At 37.9% G+C, this 18,258-nt stretch overlaps 1 protein-coding gene across 2 annotated transcripts in view; it reads left to right on the plus strand.

Moving 5' to 3' along the window:
• Nucleotides 1-18,258, plus strand: part of TEX264 (testis expressed 264, ER-phagy receptor) — a 175,259-nt gene that overhangs the window by 12,885 nt on the left and 144,116 nt on the right. Inside the window, exons 3-4 of one of the 2 annotated variants that reach the window (XM_081320787.1) lie at nucleotides 1,675-1,714; nucleotides 3,923-4,213. In XM_081320787.1, the coding sequence (XP_081176913.1) occupies nucleotides 3,956-4,213 (258 nt within the window). In that variant the 5' untranslated portion in view covers nucleotides 1,675-1,714; nucleotides 3,923-3,955. The remainder of the gene's footprint in view (nucleotides 1-1,674; nucleotides 1,715-3,922; nucleotides 4,214-18,258) is intronic. The other variant, XM_081320788.1, reaches the window with a different exon arrangement.

The following is an 18,258-nucleotide window of genomic DNA, read 5'->3' on the forward strand; positions in this document are numbered from 1 at the left end:
TTCTTTCTGGCGCTACTAGTACTAGCCCTCTGCTCTTCCCCAGTAGCATATTGGACGCCTTCCGACCTGAGGGGCTCATCTTCTAGCGTCATATCGTTTTGCCTTTTGGTACTGTCCATAGGGTTTTCATGGCAAAGATACTGGAGTGGGTTGCCATTTCCTTCTCCAGTGGATCACGTTTTGTCAGAACTCTCTGCTATGACCTGTCCGTCTTGGGTGGCCCTGCACGGCATAGCTCATAGCTTCATTGAATTACGCAAGCCCCTTCGCCACGACAAGGCAGTAATCCATGAAGGGGTAAGAACTATATAGAGTGATAACTTTATCAAGACATACTTTAAAGATAGGTTCATTCATGGTGTCATCCATCAGTAATAGTTCAGATGTGTGTATTGCTGCCTCATGAATTATTTGGCCTTTGAGTAATGGCTGATTCATTACATGCAGGATTTTTTTTCCAAGACATTTTTCTATATTCATGATTTGTCCAACAATTGTGTGAATCACTCTCAGATAATCATGCCAGTTTTCATGTAGATGTAAAACCCTTGCTACTTGCAAAATATTCTGATAATTTAATTGAAATGGGGAATGATCGTCAAATGTAATGATTGGTTGTTGTTGTTAATTGCGAAGTCATGTCCGACTCATCGTGACCCCATGGACAACGTTCCTCCAGGCCTTCCTGTCCTCTACCATCTTCTGGAATCCATTTAAGCTGATGCCTACTGCTTCAGTGACTCCATCCAGCCACCTCATTCTCTGTTCTCCCCTTCTTCTCTTGCCCGCAATCTTTCCCAACATTAGGCTCTTCTCCAGTGAGTCCTTCCTTCTCATTAGGTGGCCAAAGTATCTTGAGTTTCAACTTCAGGATCTGGCCTTCTAAAGAGTAGTCAGGGTTGATCTCCTCTAGGACTGACCGGTTTGATCATGTTGCAGTCGGACTCGCAGGAGTCTTTCCAGCACCATAGTTCAAAGGCCTCAATTCTTTGGCGCTCAGCCTTTCTTATGGTCCACCTTTCACAGCCATACATTGCAACTGGGAAGACCATAGCCTTGACTATATGCACTTTTGTTGGCAGGGTGATGTCTCTGCTTTTTAGTATGCTGTCTAGATTTGCCATAGCTTTCCTCCCCAGGAGCAAGCGTCTTTTGAATTCTTGGCTGCAGTCCCCATCTGCGGTGATCTTGGAGCCGAGGAAAATAAAATCTGTCACTACCTCCATTTCTTCCCCATCTATTTGCCAGGAATTGAGAGGGCCGGATGCCATGATCTTGGTTTTCTTAATGTTGAGTTTCAAGCGAACTTTTGCACTCTCCTCCTTCACCCGCATCAAGAGGCTTTTTAGTTCCTCTTCACTTTCTGCCATTAGAGTGGTATCATCTGCATATCTTAGGTTGTTGATATTTCTCCCGGCAATCTTAATTCCAACTTTTGATTCATGTAATGATTGGTAAATGCTCTCAAACAATTTACAGTGAGTTAGGCAATCTGTTAATCTGAAGAAATGAAATCAGTGTTAAGTTTATACATTTTTAGTGCACACACATTTCAATTGGCATTTGGAATTCTGGGAGACATAAATCAAAAGTAAATCACATTTTTTACCATTTTAGAACCTTTACTTTAGAATTTTGCAAATTAATGTAACTATTTTTTCATTCTGTTTTTAGGAAGATTGCTTTGGAGAGGAAAGTTTGGAGAAAGAAACAGGTATGTTTAATTCTTTTTGAACTCTCACTCCAATTGCTTTTCTGTAGGATTCCACTTATGTGCCCTAAACTATAAACATAACAGTTGGAATCTTGCAGGGATAAAAGCAGGTTGAAAAATGCTGTGACTGCCCAGATTGACAATCTTGGTAGGTAAAGAAATGGCACTAATGTTGGGCTCCATACATCTTTTCAATCTAATATGTAGTTTCACTCTTTGAAATTGAAGTTACAAGAGTTGACATTGCAACGTTCTCTTTTGAATGACGATTCCTATAATCCTGTTAGCAATACTGGCTGGAACTATTGAACTATGAAACATCTGGAGGGCATTGTATTGCCTGTCCCAATAGTACACTAATGGGATAGAAAAGCTTAAGGGAGTTCCAACTCCTGATGTAAAATGGGAAGAATAGAGGTGAGCTGAATCAAGAGAGAATTTCATATTTAAAGGCTCAGTGATGGAACAATTAAACAACACTTGATAACTTTATTTATGTTAACAATTAGCTATTCCAAATCAGTATATTAGGAATTATAACAAAGTCTTGATACTTATAAGTAACGTTTTTGTTGTTATAGTATTTCTGAGCTTTACCTTGAAGGTTTTGAGAATTAGGAATATATGATACAAATTTTCGGTTCATTAGGAGCCCTGTGTGTGGGGAAGCTGTTTGTGCTCAAATCTACAAGAAAGGCACCACATTTTTTCCTAATATTATTTTGACATTTTGTTTTCAATGGAATATTTCTTTTTCTTGACTGCTTGGCAGTTGAAAAATATAAATGGGTACTATAATACTAATAAATAATTCATTGAAACTTTGATTTAACTGATCTACAAATAATGGACTTTGGGGGCAGTGGTAAATGTTGTATCTGAAATACTCCTAAGGTAAAGGTTCCCCCGCACATGTGTGCTAGTCGTTTCCAATTCTAGGGGCCGGTGCTCATCTCCGTTTCAAAGCCGAAGAGCCAGCGCTTGTCCGAGGACGTCTCCGTGGTCAGGTGGCCGGCATGACTAGATGCCAAAGGCGCACGGAACGCTGTTACCTTCCCACCGTAGTGGTTCCTATTTTTCTACTTGCATTTTTACGTGCTTTCGAACTGCTAGGTTGGCAGAAGTTGGGACGAGTAACAGGCGCTCACTCTGCTACGCGGCACTTGGGATTCAACGTGCCAAACTGCCGACCATCTGATAGACAAGCTCAGCGTCCTAACCCACTGAGCCACCATGTCCCTTTGAAATACTCCTTATCTAGCTGCTAAAATTATGATAATTTTAATCTTAATTTTCTGGCAGCTAAAGGGATTTGTCATTTGTGTATTGGCATCATTACATAAATAATATAAATTGCTGCAGTGATATGTTGTGAATTTAGCAGACATTTAGGAATAACTGGGACTATTGCTGTCCCCAAATGTTTGTTAAAATGTTCATATTTTCATAATGTTTCATATTAAAGAACCAGTAATATGTTATATTAATAAAGAGAAGGAAAAAGAAAAAAAATGTCTTGGAAAATTATGTTATAAACAGATCAATACCAGAAATGTCAACCATATTATTTCAAAGTTTCTTCCTTGCCCTTGGTCAAATAGACAAAACAAATGAACAGAAAACTTAATTCAGATGTTAATGTTCACAAACAACAAAAAAGCAGTGTAATTGCTGTAAATAGAGTACAGATTTCCCTACTATTGTTTAATAATTCTTTTAATTATTTTCTTGCTCAAAAAACCCGACAGTTTTGTCACATCAAGGTAGCAAGACCTTATGAGTTTTGTCTTCTGACCATGATGCTTGTGAGAAGAGTGGAGTCTTAAAGAGTCTTCAGAAAGGCCAGCAGGACTGGTCCAATCTAATTTTGGACAGGTGGACTAGGGTTCCAAAAGACAGATACTGCGACAGAGAAGGCATCTTCCTGGGGTCCCACTAGATGACATTCTTTAATTGGCAAGACCAGGAAACATATCCTCCCTGCCAGATCAGATGGGTTAAATAAAACGTCTAGAAAGAGGAACTATCTTAGTCCCATTCCATAGAGGGCTTCATAAGCAAAGCAGGATTCATAAAGAATACAGTGAATTGTAGTTAAGGAAAGAAGGAATCCTTTTAACTCTTCTGTTTCGCTGTAAGTCCTAGCATATAGAAAAAAGCAACAAGAATCTGCATTCAGTAATCTTTGGTCTCATCTCTTGTCATCAGTTGATAATCTGAACATTGGATGCATCAGAAGTCATGGCGGACTGGCTTCTAATTGGATTGTTTGTGGCATTGGTGCTGCTTCTGTTACTGACGATCTTCGGCTTTGCTGTTTATTCGGGACTATTTACTGAAGTAATTGTGAATGCTGGTTTGCCTCCCATTGGCAACATCACTGTGGCGTACAAGTTCCAGGTGGGGCCTTATGGTGACTCTGGAAGGTTTTTTACAGAGAGCTGCAGCGTCTCTCCAAGGCTGTCTTCTATCGCTATCTACTATGACAACCCTCACACGGTAGGTCACTCTTGAGAACTACTTTTTGGTTTGTCAGACCTGAATTCATCATCACATTTAACTGTACATAAAATTGCAGAAGATAACTATGTTAGTCTATGGTGGCAAAAAAAATCAGGAGAAATCTGGTAACATCTTTCCTGACAGACACATTTTAAGTTTTAAAATTAATCAGATGCATAGAATGTCTAGGCTGAATAGAATGGTTGTTTCGATTGTAAAAATCTGTTTCAGTTCATGATTCAAATATATGTCCATTTTTACTGTTACAAGCACTTTATCCTCACAGTAGCCCCAGGAAGTAAATTAAGATGAGACAATGCCTGGGTGACTCATTAAGTGAAGGAATGGTTGTTGTTCAGTTGTTCAGACATTGTTAGTCAGTTCACTTTCTGCATGAAGAATAATCTACTTGGTCCTACTGCTTGGGATACTATAAGGTAAAGGTAAAGGTTCCCCTGCACATGCGTGCTAGTCGTTTCCAACTCTAGAGGCCGGTGCTCATCTCCGTTTCAAAGCCGAAGAGCCAGTGCTTGTCCGAGGACGTCTCTGTAGTCATGTGGCCGGCATGACTAGACACCAAAGGCGCATGGAACACTGTTACCTTCCCACCATAGTGATCCCTATTTTTCTACTTGCATTTTTACGTGCTTTCGAACTGCTAGGTTGGCAGGAGCTGGGATGAGTAACAGGTGCTCACTTTGTTACGCGGCACTCAGGATTTGACCTGCCAAACTGCCGACCTTCAGATCGACAAGCTCAGCGTCCCAACCCACTGAGCCACCGCGTCCCTTAGGATACTATAGTATCCTACTATATAGTAAAAAATGACTGACTTAATAATACTGGTAATTTTCAAAAATATGTACTGCCTATTAAAAACCAAAGTGAATGTTAGGGATGAAAGTTTTTGTCTCTAAGGTAAAAGACTCATCTCTTGGGACTTGATTTGGTATATAAATACTAAAATGCATGTTTCTGCTACCATTGTTTCTTGACATCAATTTGTATATCCTTTTTAAAGGAGAAAACGTGTATTTGCTTTAACTATGTGTGACTGAGGTTCTGTAAAATCTCAGTTAAGATGAGATTGTGACCTACTATTTTGAATATGATTAAGAAATCTGTCTGAATTAGCAAAGATTATGTAGATATTTTGGAGCCTCTACAAGTGCCCATTACTGTATAGGAGAGGGAATATTAGATAATAATGAAAGGCTAAGTATGAGATGGTTATCCCAATTTATCGTCCATCAGATTTTTGAATTAGAGGAGAAGCATGACCTTTCCTCCAGAGTGTCTCCCAAATAAATAGAAAACATATCAGCCAGGGAATATTCCAGCATCAACCACAGGGAATAAAAGCTAATAATATGTTATAAATATGGAACTTTAAGAAATGATGTGAGACACATTTGGGAGAAGAGGAAAGAAGCAAAATGGAACAACACTTCTCAGAAAAAAATCCACATATAGCACAATCAATATGTGCAATCTTGGCTGCAAAAACTGTAACATAATTTTTCTTGCTTTCTTTATGAGTATCATAAGACTGAACAAAATCAGATACAATATGGGTAGAAAATTATAAAAGAAATTGGTCAATAAATGAAATACTTTAAAGACTTCCTCAGATCTTTAGAGTCTAATGGACTTTAGTAAACACAAGTACAAATCTGGCACTATTTATAATATTTTTAACGCATAGAAGATGCTGCATTCTGCTTTCAGATTCAAGAATTCAGAGATTCATCTCCAATTAATAGAGCATCTCTAGGAGGTTGCAAGGTAACAAGTTACCTTAAAGAAGTCTGATAATAAATTGCCAGAACAAGTTTGTATTGTTGGATATGTATATAAATATTCAATAATAGTGTATGCATAATAAATGAATCTGTTTTCCCATCTGTTTAAACTCATAGTGATTTAACATAAACATTACCTGACATTTGACTTATATATTGCAGACTTGAGTTTCTAAAGAAGTTTTTTAACACTGTGTTTTATTAGTTTCTGGTTATTTTGTCTTTGTATGCATTTGAAAGTTGTATGGGTCATCTCCTGCATTTATAATTGAAGATTCTGTTTATAGTATATTTATGATATTATTTATGGTACTATATTGTGCGGAGAGGAACATTGTCAAGAAAAGTTTTTGAGAAGATACTTACGCTTCTCCTTATATGAAGAAAATGAGTGGAAAAGGTTTTAAAAACCTTTAATAAAAAAGGTAGCTTACTTAAGGGATCAGAGATTTCTTCATGTGTGTTCTGTATTTCACTGATTAAACTTGTTGATGTGCTAATTGTGTCATAAACAATAGCAATTAGGCTTCTTATTTTGAAGTGAGGACTCCCAAGGTAGTTTATGAATACTGTTGCATTCCCTTCGTCTTGGGATTGACCTCCTCCCTATTCTCCCAGGTGCCAAGAATTATAATGAATCAGAGTTACTTTTACTGTGGGGTTTATGGATCTTGGTTCGATGTCCATCATTTTCTTTATGACATGGTTTTCTTGATATTTTATTGAGATTCAGTCTTGAATTGAGATACGGCCAGATTGAACTAGAACTAACTCTGTGTTCAGCTAGTTGTTTAACCAATGCAGTTAACCAATTAAGCCAGCACAGTCATAGGGTGTATCAACAAAGGGATAGTATCAAGAAAACAAGAAGTGATAGCGTCACTCTACATTGCACTAGCAAAAACACACCTGGAATACTGATTCCAGTTCTGGTCACCATGATGCAAAAAAGATGGTGAAGCCCTAGAAAGAGTTAGAGAAGAGCAGTAAAGATGATAAGAGATCTAAACTATAGGATGAACTGCTAAGGAAACTAAGTAAGTTTAGCCTAACAAAGAGAAGGCTTAGGGTGACATGATAGACATCTTCCAATACTTGAAGGGCTGCCACAGAGAAGAGGGGGCCAATTTATTCTCCAAAGTATCTGAGGGCAGAACAAGAAGCAATGGTTTGAAGTTAGTCAGAGGGAGATCTAATCTGTCAGAAACTTTCTGACAGAACAATTAGTCAATGGAACAGCTGGAATTGTGGGAGCTCCATTGCTGGTGGTTTTCAAGAAAAGATTGGACGACCATTTGTCCAGAATGGTATAAAGACTCCTGTCTTCGGTAGGTGGTTGGATTAGAAGGCCTCTAAGGTCCTTCCATTCCTATGATTCTAACCCTGAAAAAAACAAATCTCTCTCTTATCTTAATTTAATCTTCTGTTTTTAGGGGGTGCTATTTCAAGATAAAAAATATTTTAAAAATCTGCTTAACCATATGCATATCCCTCAAGTTCTTTCTCAATAATGGACATGGTCATCACAGAAGGTATTGTCTTCTGGACTATTGGGCTATTGTCAAAATAATGAAAATTGCTGGTAAAATATATATGTAGGCTTTCTTGTGGCATAACCACTTAGTATTGCATCACTTCAATCTCTGTAATCTCCTGAGCATTGTAGTGTTGTACAAACATGCCACTCAGAAATCCTATTTATTAAGTTGGCTTGAATGTTTATGTTGATGTATGGAGCTAAGAGATCGGGCAATTGAGTGGGTAGGTAGAACAGGAGGCAGTAATTAAAGGAATCAGCGCACCTTATCTTAAACCAGAGTAGCATGAAATACAGTTGAAAATCTTTTCAAATATAGTGAAATGTACATATTCTAAATTTTTGCTAGTTCTCTTATATCTTACCTACAAAAGGGAATTCTTTAGATTTTCAATATTTTCCCTATGTTTTCTAAAAAAATATATATCCTGTATTTTAGTTTTATATTGATTTCTTTAATGAACAACCAGGAATCCCGAGTAGATGGTAGTGTGGTAGTATAGATATTGAACACATAAATGATTTCTAAAACTGAGTATATCATGATTCCTTTGAGTATAGATTTTATCAGAGTTTATATCCCATGGTAAACTATAGTGTGGTTTGTTTGATATTGGCTTAATGCAATATATAAACCCTGTATAAAAATTGCAGTTTATTAGTCTTTGTTTATAATAATGATAGACAGCCTTCTGGAGGTGATGGTGGTGATGACACATTTTATTTGTTTATAGCCCATTTATATAGTTTCTCATATACCCACGGCACTCAGGCAGTAATAATGAAATCCTTAAAAGGAGTGAAGGTTGCGCTGATTCCTCTGTTAACAATATTGAACAAGTTAGGCCATAGCTGTCAAACGTCAAAAATTTTAGCCAAGCTATCCTACATCCTTGGATAGCTTGGAAAAATATCACCTGTAATAGAATCACTGTTCAACACTGTCCAAATATACAGCCAAGAAATTACAGCGAGGTTTGGACTAGACAAATGTGCCACTCTCACAGTCAACAGGAAAAATAGGTTGGTATGGGCGAGGTTGTGTCATTGACTGCAATATTAGTAATCACGTTTTGACAGGGCAGCAAAAATGGTGTTTGGGGCTAGGATCTCAGCTTGCCCCTCCTGGCTTATGGCCTGGAATTTTAGTATCTAGGTATTAGAATAGAATAGAATAGAATAGAGCTGGAAGGGACCTTGGAGGTCTTCTAGTCCAGCCCCCTGCTCAAGCAGGAGAACCATCCTGTACCATCTCAGACAGGTGATTGTCTAGTCTCTTCTTAAAACTCTCCAGTGATGGAGGCAAGCTGTTCCACTGGTTGATTGTCCTCACTGTCAGGAAGTTTCTCCTTAATTCCAGGTTGCTTCTCTCTTTGGTCAGTTTCCAACCATTGTTTCTCGGCCTTCCCTCTGGTGCTTTGGTGAACAACCTGGCCCCCTCTGCCTTGTGGCAGCCCCTCAGATACTGAAATACTGCTATCATGTCTCCACTATTTCTTCTTTTCTTTAGATTAGCCAAACCCAAGTCCCACAGCCATTCTTTCTATGTTTTAGTCTCGAGGCCTTTGATCATCTTAGTTGCTCTTCTCTGACTTTTTTTTCAAACTCTCAACATCTTTTTTGTGACATGGTGACCAAAATTGGCTGCAGTATTCCAGGTGTGATCTTACTAGGGTTTTATAAAGCAGTACTAATACTTCGTGTGATCTTGATTCTCTGCCTCTGTTTATACAACGCAGGATTGTATTAGCTTTTTTGGCGGCTGCTGCACACTGCTGGCTCATAGTCAAATGATCATCCACTAGGACTCCAAGGTCTCTCTCACAGTTGCTGTTTTTAAGCCAGGTCTTGCCCAATCTGTACTTGTACCTTTTTTTTTTAATCCCATTTATATCCCGCCCTTCTCCGAAGACTCAGGGCGGCTTACAATCTAAAGCACAAATCAATGTGCTTAGCAATAGCCTTCATTCTATGTATATTCCTGCTTATTAGGCCTTCCCCCCCCCCCAAGCGGCATTGAAACTCATTTTGTTGAATAGGGCCCATTGTTTAAGTTTGTCTAGATCTTTTTGGATCCTGAATTTGTTTTTTGGGGTGTTGGTTACTCCTGTCAGTTTGGTGTCATCTGCAAATTTGATGAGTTCTCCTTCTATTCCCTCATCTAAGTCATTGATGAAGATATTGAAGAGTACTGGGCCTAAGACGGAACCTTGTGGTACTCCACTGCTTACTTCTCTCCAAGTGGATGTAGTGCCATTGAGGACTGTATAACACTTTAACCATTGTTAAAACTTTATGTTGGTGGTATGATAAGATTTCCTGAACCTGAACTAAGATACAAGGAAAGTAGAATTGGTCATAGAATAGTTAGGGATTTAAAATTCATTGGTTTAGTAAAAATAATTTTCTATATTCTATTACTTGGGAGTAAGTCACACTGAATTCAGTGGAGCCTACTTTTAGAAGATATTATCAAATGTCACTACATATTTATTTAAATATTCATATTCACTTTTAAATGGCTGTCAATGAAAGTTCCTGTTTTTCTCTGTTTTCTTCTCCAGAATTATAAAGAATATAAATAATTGTACAAAATCTTTGTTAATTAATTAATTAAACAGTTGGCTGTTTATTGTTCTTTCTAAAGAACTGCAACAAACTACAGCAGTGACTTTTGGCAGACACTTTAATGAGAGAATTTTATAGCAAATGCCTTGAAAGCAGATCTGGCATCAAAACCTAGGGTGCTTGGAATCTGCTGGATTCCACCTTTAGGGGCCTCATATGGCATTGTCACTTGCCTGGTGTTTGATGTGCAAGATACCATTTTTGTTGTTCACTTTAAATAACCATCTTCCCTGCTAGCTCAAAGCATTAAGTAAACACTGCAAAAGTGATCTAGAAAAACATGGCTTCGGCATGATGTGTATTACAATGTTTGTCACCTTGAATTGACTCTCTCTCTCTCTTTCTTTCTCTCTCTCTCTCTCTGTCTCCATATATGTATATGTATGCAACTATGTAATTTATATTTTACTATACTATATAGTAGGTGGAGTAAAAATATGGTGACTCTTAGCAGCATACAATAATCCAATAAGAGATAGTTAAGAATAAATAGGAACCTGAAATGAAAAAAACTTGTAATAACAACAGAAATGGTGGAGAAAAGAGCAAGGAAGATCAAGAATTGGTCAACACCGAGTGAAGATGAACTGCGTAGTTTTGGGTTTAAATACTAGATTTCCAAGCAGTTTGACATCATAGTACAAGAAGGTGAAATTGAAGATTGGTTAGCACCTTGCAAAACCTACCTGATAATGAAAGATCGAACAAAAAAGACAGCACCAGGCAACTATAGACCAATACCTACTTACCAACAGCTTTTAGATTGCTAACTGGCGTGATACAGTCCAACAAGATCTTGTTGAAAACAGGTTCTTTCCACCTGCACAGCAAAGAAACTACCCAAGAGCAGAGGAACAAAAGATCAACTCCTAATTTACAAGATGATATTGGAAAATTGCAAGAGACAGAAGACCAACTTAAATGTTGTGTGGATTGATTACAAGAAGGCATTCAACTCTCTGCCATATGATTGGACAATCGAATGTCTAGACATAACAGGAGTCATTAGAAACATCAGAAGCTTTGTATAAAGATCAGTGGCACAGTAAATGACATTGTTGCTAGCCATTGGTGATAGACTGTGAAAGGAGACTCACTATCACTAGTACTGTTTGTCATTGCGCTGATTCCTCTGTTAACAATATTGAACAAGTTAGGCCATAGCTGTCAAATGTCAAAAATTTTAGCCAAGCTATCCTACATCATTGGATAGCTTGGAAAAAATATCACCTGTAATAGAATCACTGTTCAGCACTGTCCAAATATACAGCCAAGAAATTACAGCGAGGTTTGGACTAGACAAATGTGCCACTCTCACAGTCAACAGGAAAAATAGTGAAAACTGAAGGAATCAAGATGCCCTATGAAAATAACATCAGTAATCTGGATGGAAAAAAATCACTACAAATATTTGGACATCCTTCAAGCTGACAACGTCAAGCATACAAAAGTCTAGAAGAACGTTAGAGGTGAATACATCACTCCATGGAAGATTTAGCTGCAAACAACAACAAAATGGATGAATATATACCACCACTTGATTATAAACTGATACTGGACACGATTTTGGCAATGACAGAGCAAATAAAAGCCAAACTGCAAGAAAAATCTGACAACTTAAAGCCACCAAATCAAATTCTGACCTTAAATGAGGAAATGATAATCCAAAAGCAAATAGAAGAAGTGGAAACTAACACTAAAATAGGAGATTTCAAAGAACAACAAATGCAACCTACAGAGAACCTTAAATTCCATATTTCAATGTCAACTACAAAACTTACAACTCAAAAAGCAATAGCACCTGAAGAAAGCAATATTAAGAGTGAAGACACTAAAGGCCTTCAAATACACTATATTGAGAATTCAACTAATCAAATGACAACCATAACACCAGCTACTACTTTCTACCTAATCCAGATGGAATTGGAAGAAGAAAAAGACTTGACTGATCTAATGACAACTATATTACATCAATCATCAAAAACTGAATTACTAAAGCAAAACTTCAATGGTTACAAACGGGACACTTTCTTTGCAAAACTGACATTTGGATACTCTCCCTGGATTCAAATAAGGGGTATAGGAAGAAAGGGAGATACATTCGAGAATTTAAAGACGCCAAAAGGGAAGCCTGATTGGCACAAAAGGAAGGCAAGAATTAAATTTTAAAAACTGAACTTGTTTCTTTTTTGGGATTCCTAAAGATAGAGTATAAAAATAACTTGATCAATTGATCTTCCCCTGCCAGCATACCTATCTGAACTTGTAGATAGTTATTTTTAAAAAGCAAGAAAATTATGGGCCCCTCTTAAAAAACTAATGTCAGGAAAGATACCTTTTGTAATAAAAGCAATCTCTAAAATAAAAACCAATTTATAATATGTATAATCTCTAAGGGAAAACATTGCTGAATAATAAACTCATCCCAGAGTTACTATAATTAATAGTCAGGGATGTTGGGAATTGTTTTTCAACATCATCAAGAGGATTGTAAGTTCTTAAAGCATTTCTAAATTGGTATGCCTCCAATTATGATTTTTGTGATTACATTGCTGATTTTGTGAAGGTTGTTGTGCATTTCAAAATGGATTTGACAAAGACGACAAGTTTATTATTCTATTTTTTTTCTTGAAAAAATTCCTAGCTGTTAAAGTTAACACTTTCCTTCAGATTTATTTATTTCTAGGTTTAGGCAGTGTATGCAGCACTCCATTCTCTAATATTTCTCCTAATAGGTATACTGGACATTGAACTGGACTTCTGAACGCAGAGTCTGGTTTTGGTGCTGAATTGTGGTCCTCTGTTTTCATGCCCTAGCTTCAGTTATTATTTATTTATTTATTTATTTATTTATTTATTTATTTATTTATTTATTTATTTAATTTGTATACCGCCCTTCTCCCGAAGGACTCAGGGCGGTGAACAGGGCAATACATATTAAAAAACAAAATACAAAAATTAAAAGCGATTAAACAACAGTGCCCATGAATAAATTAATACATATTAAAAAGTTAAAACCGATTTATAAAACCCAACCCCGTCCCATCAGGCCAGGCCAGCTTGTTCAAAAAAGTAGGTTTTGAGATCGCGCCGGAAGGAGCGGAGGTCAGGCGCCATCCAGAGCTCGGCCGGAAGGTGGTTCCATAAATCCGGCACGCCCACAGAGAACGCCCTCCCCCTGGGGGCCACCAGTTGGCATTCTTTGACCGGTGGCACCCTGAGGAGGCCCTCTCTGTGGGAGCGTACTGGGCGGAGGGAAGTTGACGCCGGCCGCAGGTGCTCCCCAAGGTATTCCGGACCCATGCCATGTAGGGCTTTGTAGGTCATTACTAACACCTTGAATCTCACCCGGAAGACAACTGGAAGCCAATGCAGCTCGCGGAGCAGAGGTGTAACATGGGAGTGTCGGGAAATTCCCAACACAACTCTCGCGGCTGCATTCTGTACCAGTTGGAGCCTCCGAGTGGTCTTCAAGGGTAGCCCCATGTAGAGAGCGTTGCAGTAGTCCAGACGAGAGGTCACGAGCGCATGAGTGACCGTACGTAAGGCATCCCGGTCAAGATAGTCTCCCATCTTTCCTTAGGAATGGAAAGGGACTTGTATTGGGATTTCTCTTCATGCTATTCTCACAACAGCCACCCAGTGAAGTAGGCTGGGCTGAGAAAGAGTAACTAGTCCAAATCACTTAAGTTACCAGTAGCATTTTGGCCCTTCAGTTAAAGGTGCTGAATGATGTACTCCCTTAACCTTAAATGCCCCACTTCTCATTAACATTGCTTAATGGATTGCCATGACAGTTTTTTTCTCTCAGCTTCCTCATGCACATGCCTTTTTGGAAGCTTTTGAGCATTGCTTGCAGGCTTAAAATAGGATAAATTCAGTTTCCATCTGGGTTTTTTTTCCCCAGTGTGATGACCAGCTGACTCTTGGTGAGCAGTCTGAGAAGCATCTCCACCTTCCAACTTTTTTTCCCCCCAGTCCTCAAAAGAGCAACTGGAAAAGCCAGTGGAAACTACTAGCAGAGCAGTACTTTCTTTCAGTTGCTGCTGTAAGGGAAACTTGAGTAATTGGCAGAACAATACATTTCCCAATAACATATCCATGTGTTGGCAACAAGATTTTTCAATCAAGAATGAAAGCATAAGGACAGATGGAGAGCCTATGGGCTTCAGAAGCTGCTGAACCTCAATCTTAAGTAGACCTAGCTGGTATGGGTAATTTGAGCAGGTGAAGTGGTGTTTATATCAGGTTACAAAGGGAAGGACATGAACCTAAGGAAAAGGGAACAAACCCAAGTAAAATCAATGAGCAAAAAATTACTGTAAGGTCAAGATATAAAAGAATTAGGTTAGGAGACTTCCGTGTACTTTTTGGGAGATGGCAAAAATTGGTAAAGTGTCACGTATATGTGCCAGGCTAGATATGGGGAGAGGAGCTTTTGGGATAACTTTTTAAAAAAACCTCTGGCAGTCCTGTTTTGGCACTTTCATATGTTCTTTCCTTCAAAGCAGCAGAAAACTACTGAATTTATCTCAAGTTTCATTCCAAATAGACAGTTGTGCAGAGAATTTACTTATTTATTTACTATTAGCAAAAATTACTGGAAATCAAACTGCATTTGATGTTGGAGCAAGAAGTAGGTAGGTTTGCTCTTGTCAGTTTTGTAAACCTGATATGGCTGTGTTAATATCTAAATATGTTTTAAGTTGGCCGAACACAGTTTGATTCTTTTGATAATTTTACGAACTTTAGAATTTTAAAACTGACCCTATGTTTCTCCTTTTATTACCTGTGTAGCATCTTTTTGTGAATACAATAGTTTCATGTTCTCTCCCCGCCCCCCAGTCTGCTCTCCAACCATCCATCTTTTTTGGTTATCATGTTGATTTACTTCTCATTGTGTTCTTTTTCATTGTTTATTATATTTTCTATTATTTTACTTTTGATCTGTTTATATTCCTTTCATTTTCTTCCTTTTTATTATATTGTATGTCGCCTTGACTAGCCTCACAGTGAGATAGGCAGCAAATTAATTTAACAAATAAATTAAATAAATATATCTTCAATATGTTTGGTGCTTTATAAAATTTGTATGTAACGTGTAGGTAAAATCATGCCATTAGTTATACACATTTTTGCAAACATCTGGGCACGCTTTTTTAGAATGATAAAATTTGTACCTCAAATTTGGATGCTTCCAATCTTTGGATTTTAATATTGTAACTCACTTCTGAGATACTGGTTTTAATAAAGCATATTTTTGTATATCTATTTCCATGTAGATATTCCTCATTATTAATAAACATAATCGCTCCACGGGTCTACAAACATCAAAACTGTGTTTCATCAGTTTTTCCTCTTACTCTTTTAGATCTTATTCTTCACGCTGCATAGTCTTTAATCAGAATTGCATAATTCTCTAAGCTCATGAGGCTTTACTAAAAGTTTAAACTCTAAATAGGATCAATTCCTTCTCTTTGTTTTATGCCTTCCATTGTGCAATATTTTTTTTATTGAAGTGAAGTAAATACTAAATTTCCCAAATGATACCTGCTATTTTTGCTTATCAGAAACCTCATCGAACTGGAACATATTAAGCCCTTCTCTATCCTCTTCTCCAACAACATGTACAGACAAGGCTGCCTGCAATTTTTAATTCTTATCAGCTCTTCTAACTACACAGTGCAGCCTCGGTTTCCATTTTTTAGTGTTCTGCCAAATTTGCCAAAAAATTGAACTGAAGTCTGTTGTTGATCCATGACTGTATTTATACTTTCCAAAACATCTCAGTTTCCTTCCCATATCCTGTTATGTATGTTAAATCACAGCTAGCGGAAATAAAAATAAATCCAATATCCATGTAATTTTTATTGCTACATTCCACTTTACAACATATGTAACCTGCACACACACCTGGCTCTTTTAAAGTACTCCCATTACAATGTACTCCCATTGCAGTTTACTCTTGCTGAAAAGAAGGACTAGGGGACATAATAGCAGTATTCCAATATCTAAGGAGCTGCCACAAAGAAGAGGGAGAGTCAAGCTATTCTCCAAAGCATCTGAAGGCAGAACAAGAAGCAATGGATGGAAACTAATCAAGAAGAGAACCATCCTAGAAATAAGGAGGAATTTCCTGACAAAACAAGTTATCAGTGGAACGGCTTGCTTTAGAAGTTGTAGGTACTCCATCGCTGGATGTTTTTAAGAAGAGATTGGACAACCATAAGAGTTTCCTGCTTGAGCAGGGGGCTGGACTACAAGACCTCCAAGATCCCTTCCAACTCTGTCATTCTGTTACTCTCAAGCAGTAAAACTTAAAACATCTATGGAGATTCTCAGTCATCCAGGTCATGGTTGTCCCAAAGTTGGTTTTTCAGGAGACATCTGGAATGAATATAAATCCTTCCATTCCCCACCATCCAGTCAGAGCTGAAGAAGCTTAATGTATGAGAAGCGAAATGTCTTCAAAGAAAAACAAGAGAGTCCAGTTGCCTCCTGAAAAAAGCACCTTTGGGATAAACCTAAAACATACTGTCCTATCACCTAGGGCTAGGCTTTTGTGAAAGACTATGGATGTGCCTTGGGAAGGGGGAAGAAATCAATGAACTCTTAAGGGAGGAGTAATTGCAACTCAATCCTGAGAAAGTGGAAAGTGTGAGAAAGAAATGGTATAAGACGGGGCAGAGACTATCTCACATAGGCTTTCAATATAGGCTGTCTGTCTCTTTCTTTCTCTCTCAGAACCAAACACACCTAGTACACCTACTGTACCTCCTTTTTCTCTATAACAACAACCCTATGAAGGGGATTGGGCCAAGAGAGAGTGATTGGCTAAAATCACCCAGCTGTTTTTTGTGCCTAAGGCAGGCCAAGAACTCACAAGCTCTTAGTTTCTAGGCCAGCACTTAGCTACCACACCAAACCGTTTCTCTGATTATCTTATCCTACAAAAATTAAAAGTATCGTGGAATCCCTACTGCCTCTGTTTCTTGATTTTGTCTGTCTTGAAGGACTGACAACTGCCAAAGTACCAGAAAAACAACTTCCTGACTAAGATTCTGTCCTCACAAACTGTATAATATATAGGTTTTATAATTGATTGCAGTAGTTCTTAAGCATTTATAAGAAGACACTATGCCTTTTGCTGATCCCTCTGACTTGGGTGGAATTTAATGTAATCATTAAAGCTGGTAGCTGTGTCATAAACATGCAAAAAGCTAAGATGCAGGCAACTGCTCACAGGCCAGGTGTTTAACTAAAGTGCTGCCCAATTCCAGATGATTCTGTTAAGCTTACAATGTAACAACAATAAAATTCAATATAAGTAATTAGAAACGAAATAGAGATCGAGAAAAATAAAAACAAGAGAACAAGATATACAGAGAATGAGTGTAATCCACATTATAAAATTTGTATAACAATTGTGCCCAATGGTGAGGCAGTGGGTGACTCCGAATGTATACTGTACATTAGAGCAAGTGGCTCCTCTGAGCTACGTCTACATTTTTAATGTTTACCAGGAATCACAAGTGGACTTTTCTCCAACTTGATAAAAAAATCATTTGGCTTTTCCCTGGAGTACTTTTTAAGAAGCTAGTTTTTTATTTGCATTGACATTGGGTTCTATTTGCAAATTTGGAGACTTGAGTATTGGCCAGGGTGTGATTCACATTGTGATGTTTGTCACGTCTATGCTTTTACTTGACTGGTTCCCACATATTGTTGATTGTATCAGAAGATGGAGATGTATATGAGCTGGTTGTATACAATTACTATTTACATAAGATCTGTGCCTGACGTCAGCAACTTCATATTCAACTTCGCTGCAGATCTTGCCCTGCCACAGACCTGTGGTAGAAACATTTTTGCTAGCTCATGCCAAGCAGAAATAATTCTTTCTGCATATTAGGAATGGCACAGTGTGTAGATCGCTTGTACAAAGCTGCGTGTTCTCTTTGAGGTTTGTTACTTCTTTTGCTTGTGTCAAACGTGTAATCAAAAAATAAAGTCAGTGTTCTCCAATTTGCGACCCTCCTGATACTTTGCTCTACTTTTCATGGATGTCCCTTGTG

Source organism: Vipera berus, assembly GCF_964194415.1.
Source record: "Vipera berus genome assembly, chromosome: 2".
Lineage (NCBI taxonomy): Eukaryota > Metazoa > Chordata > Lepidosauria > Squamata > Viperidae > Vipera > Vipera berus.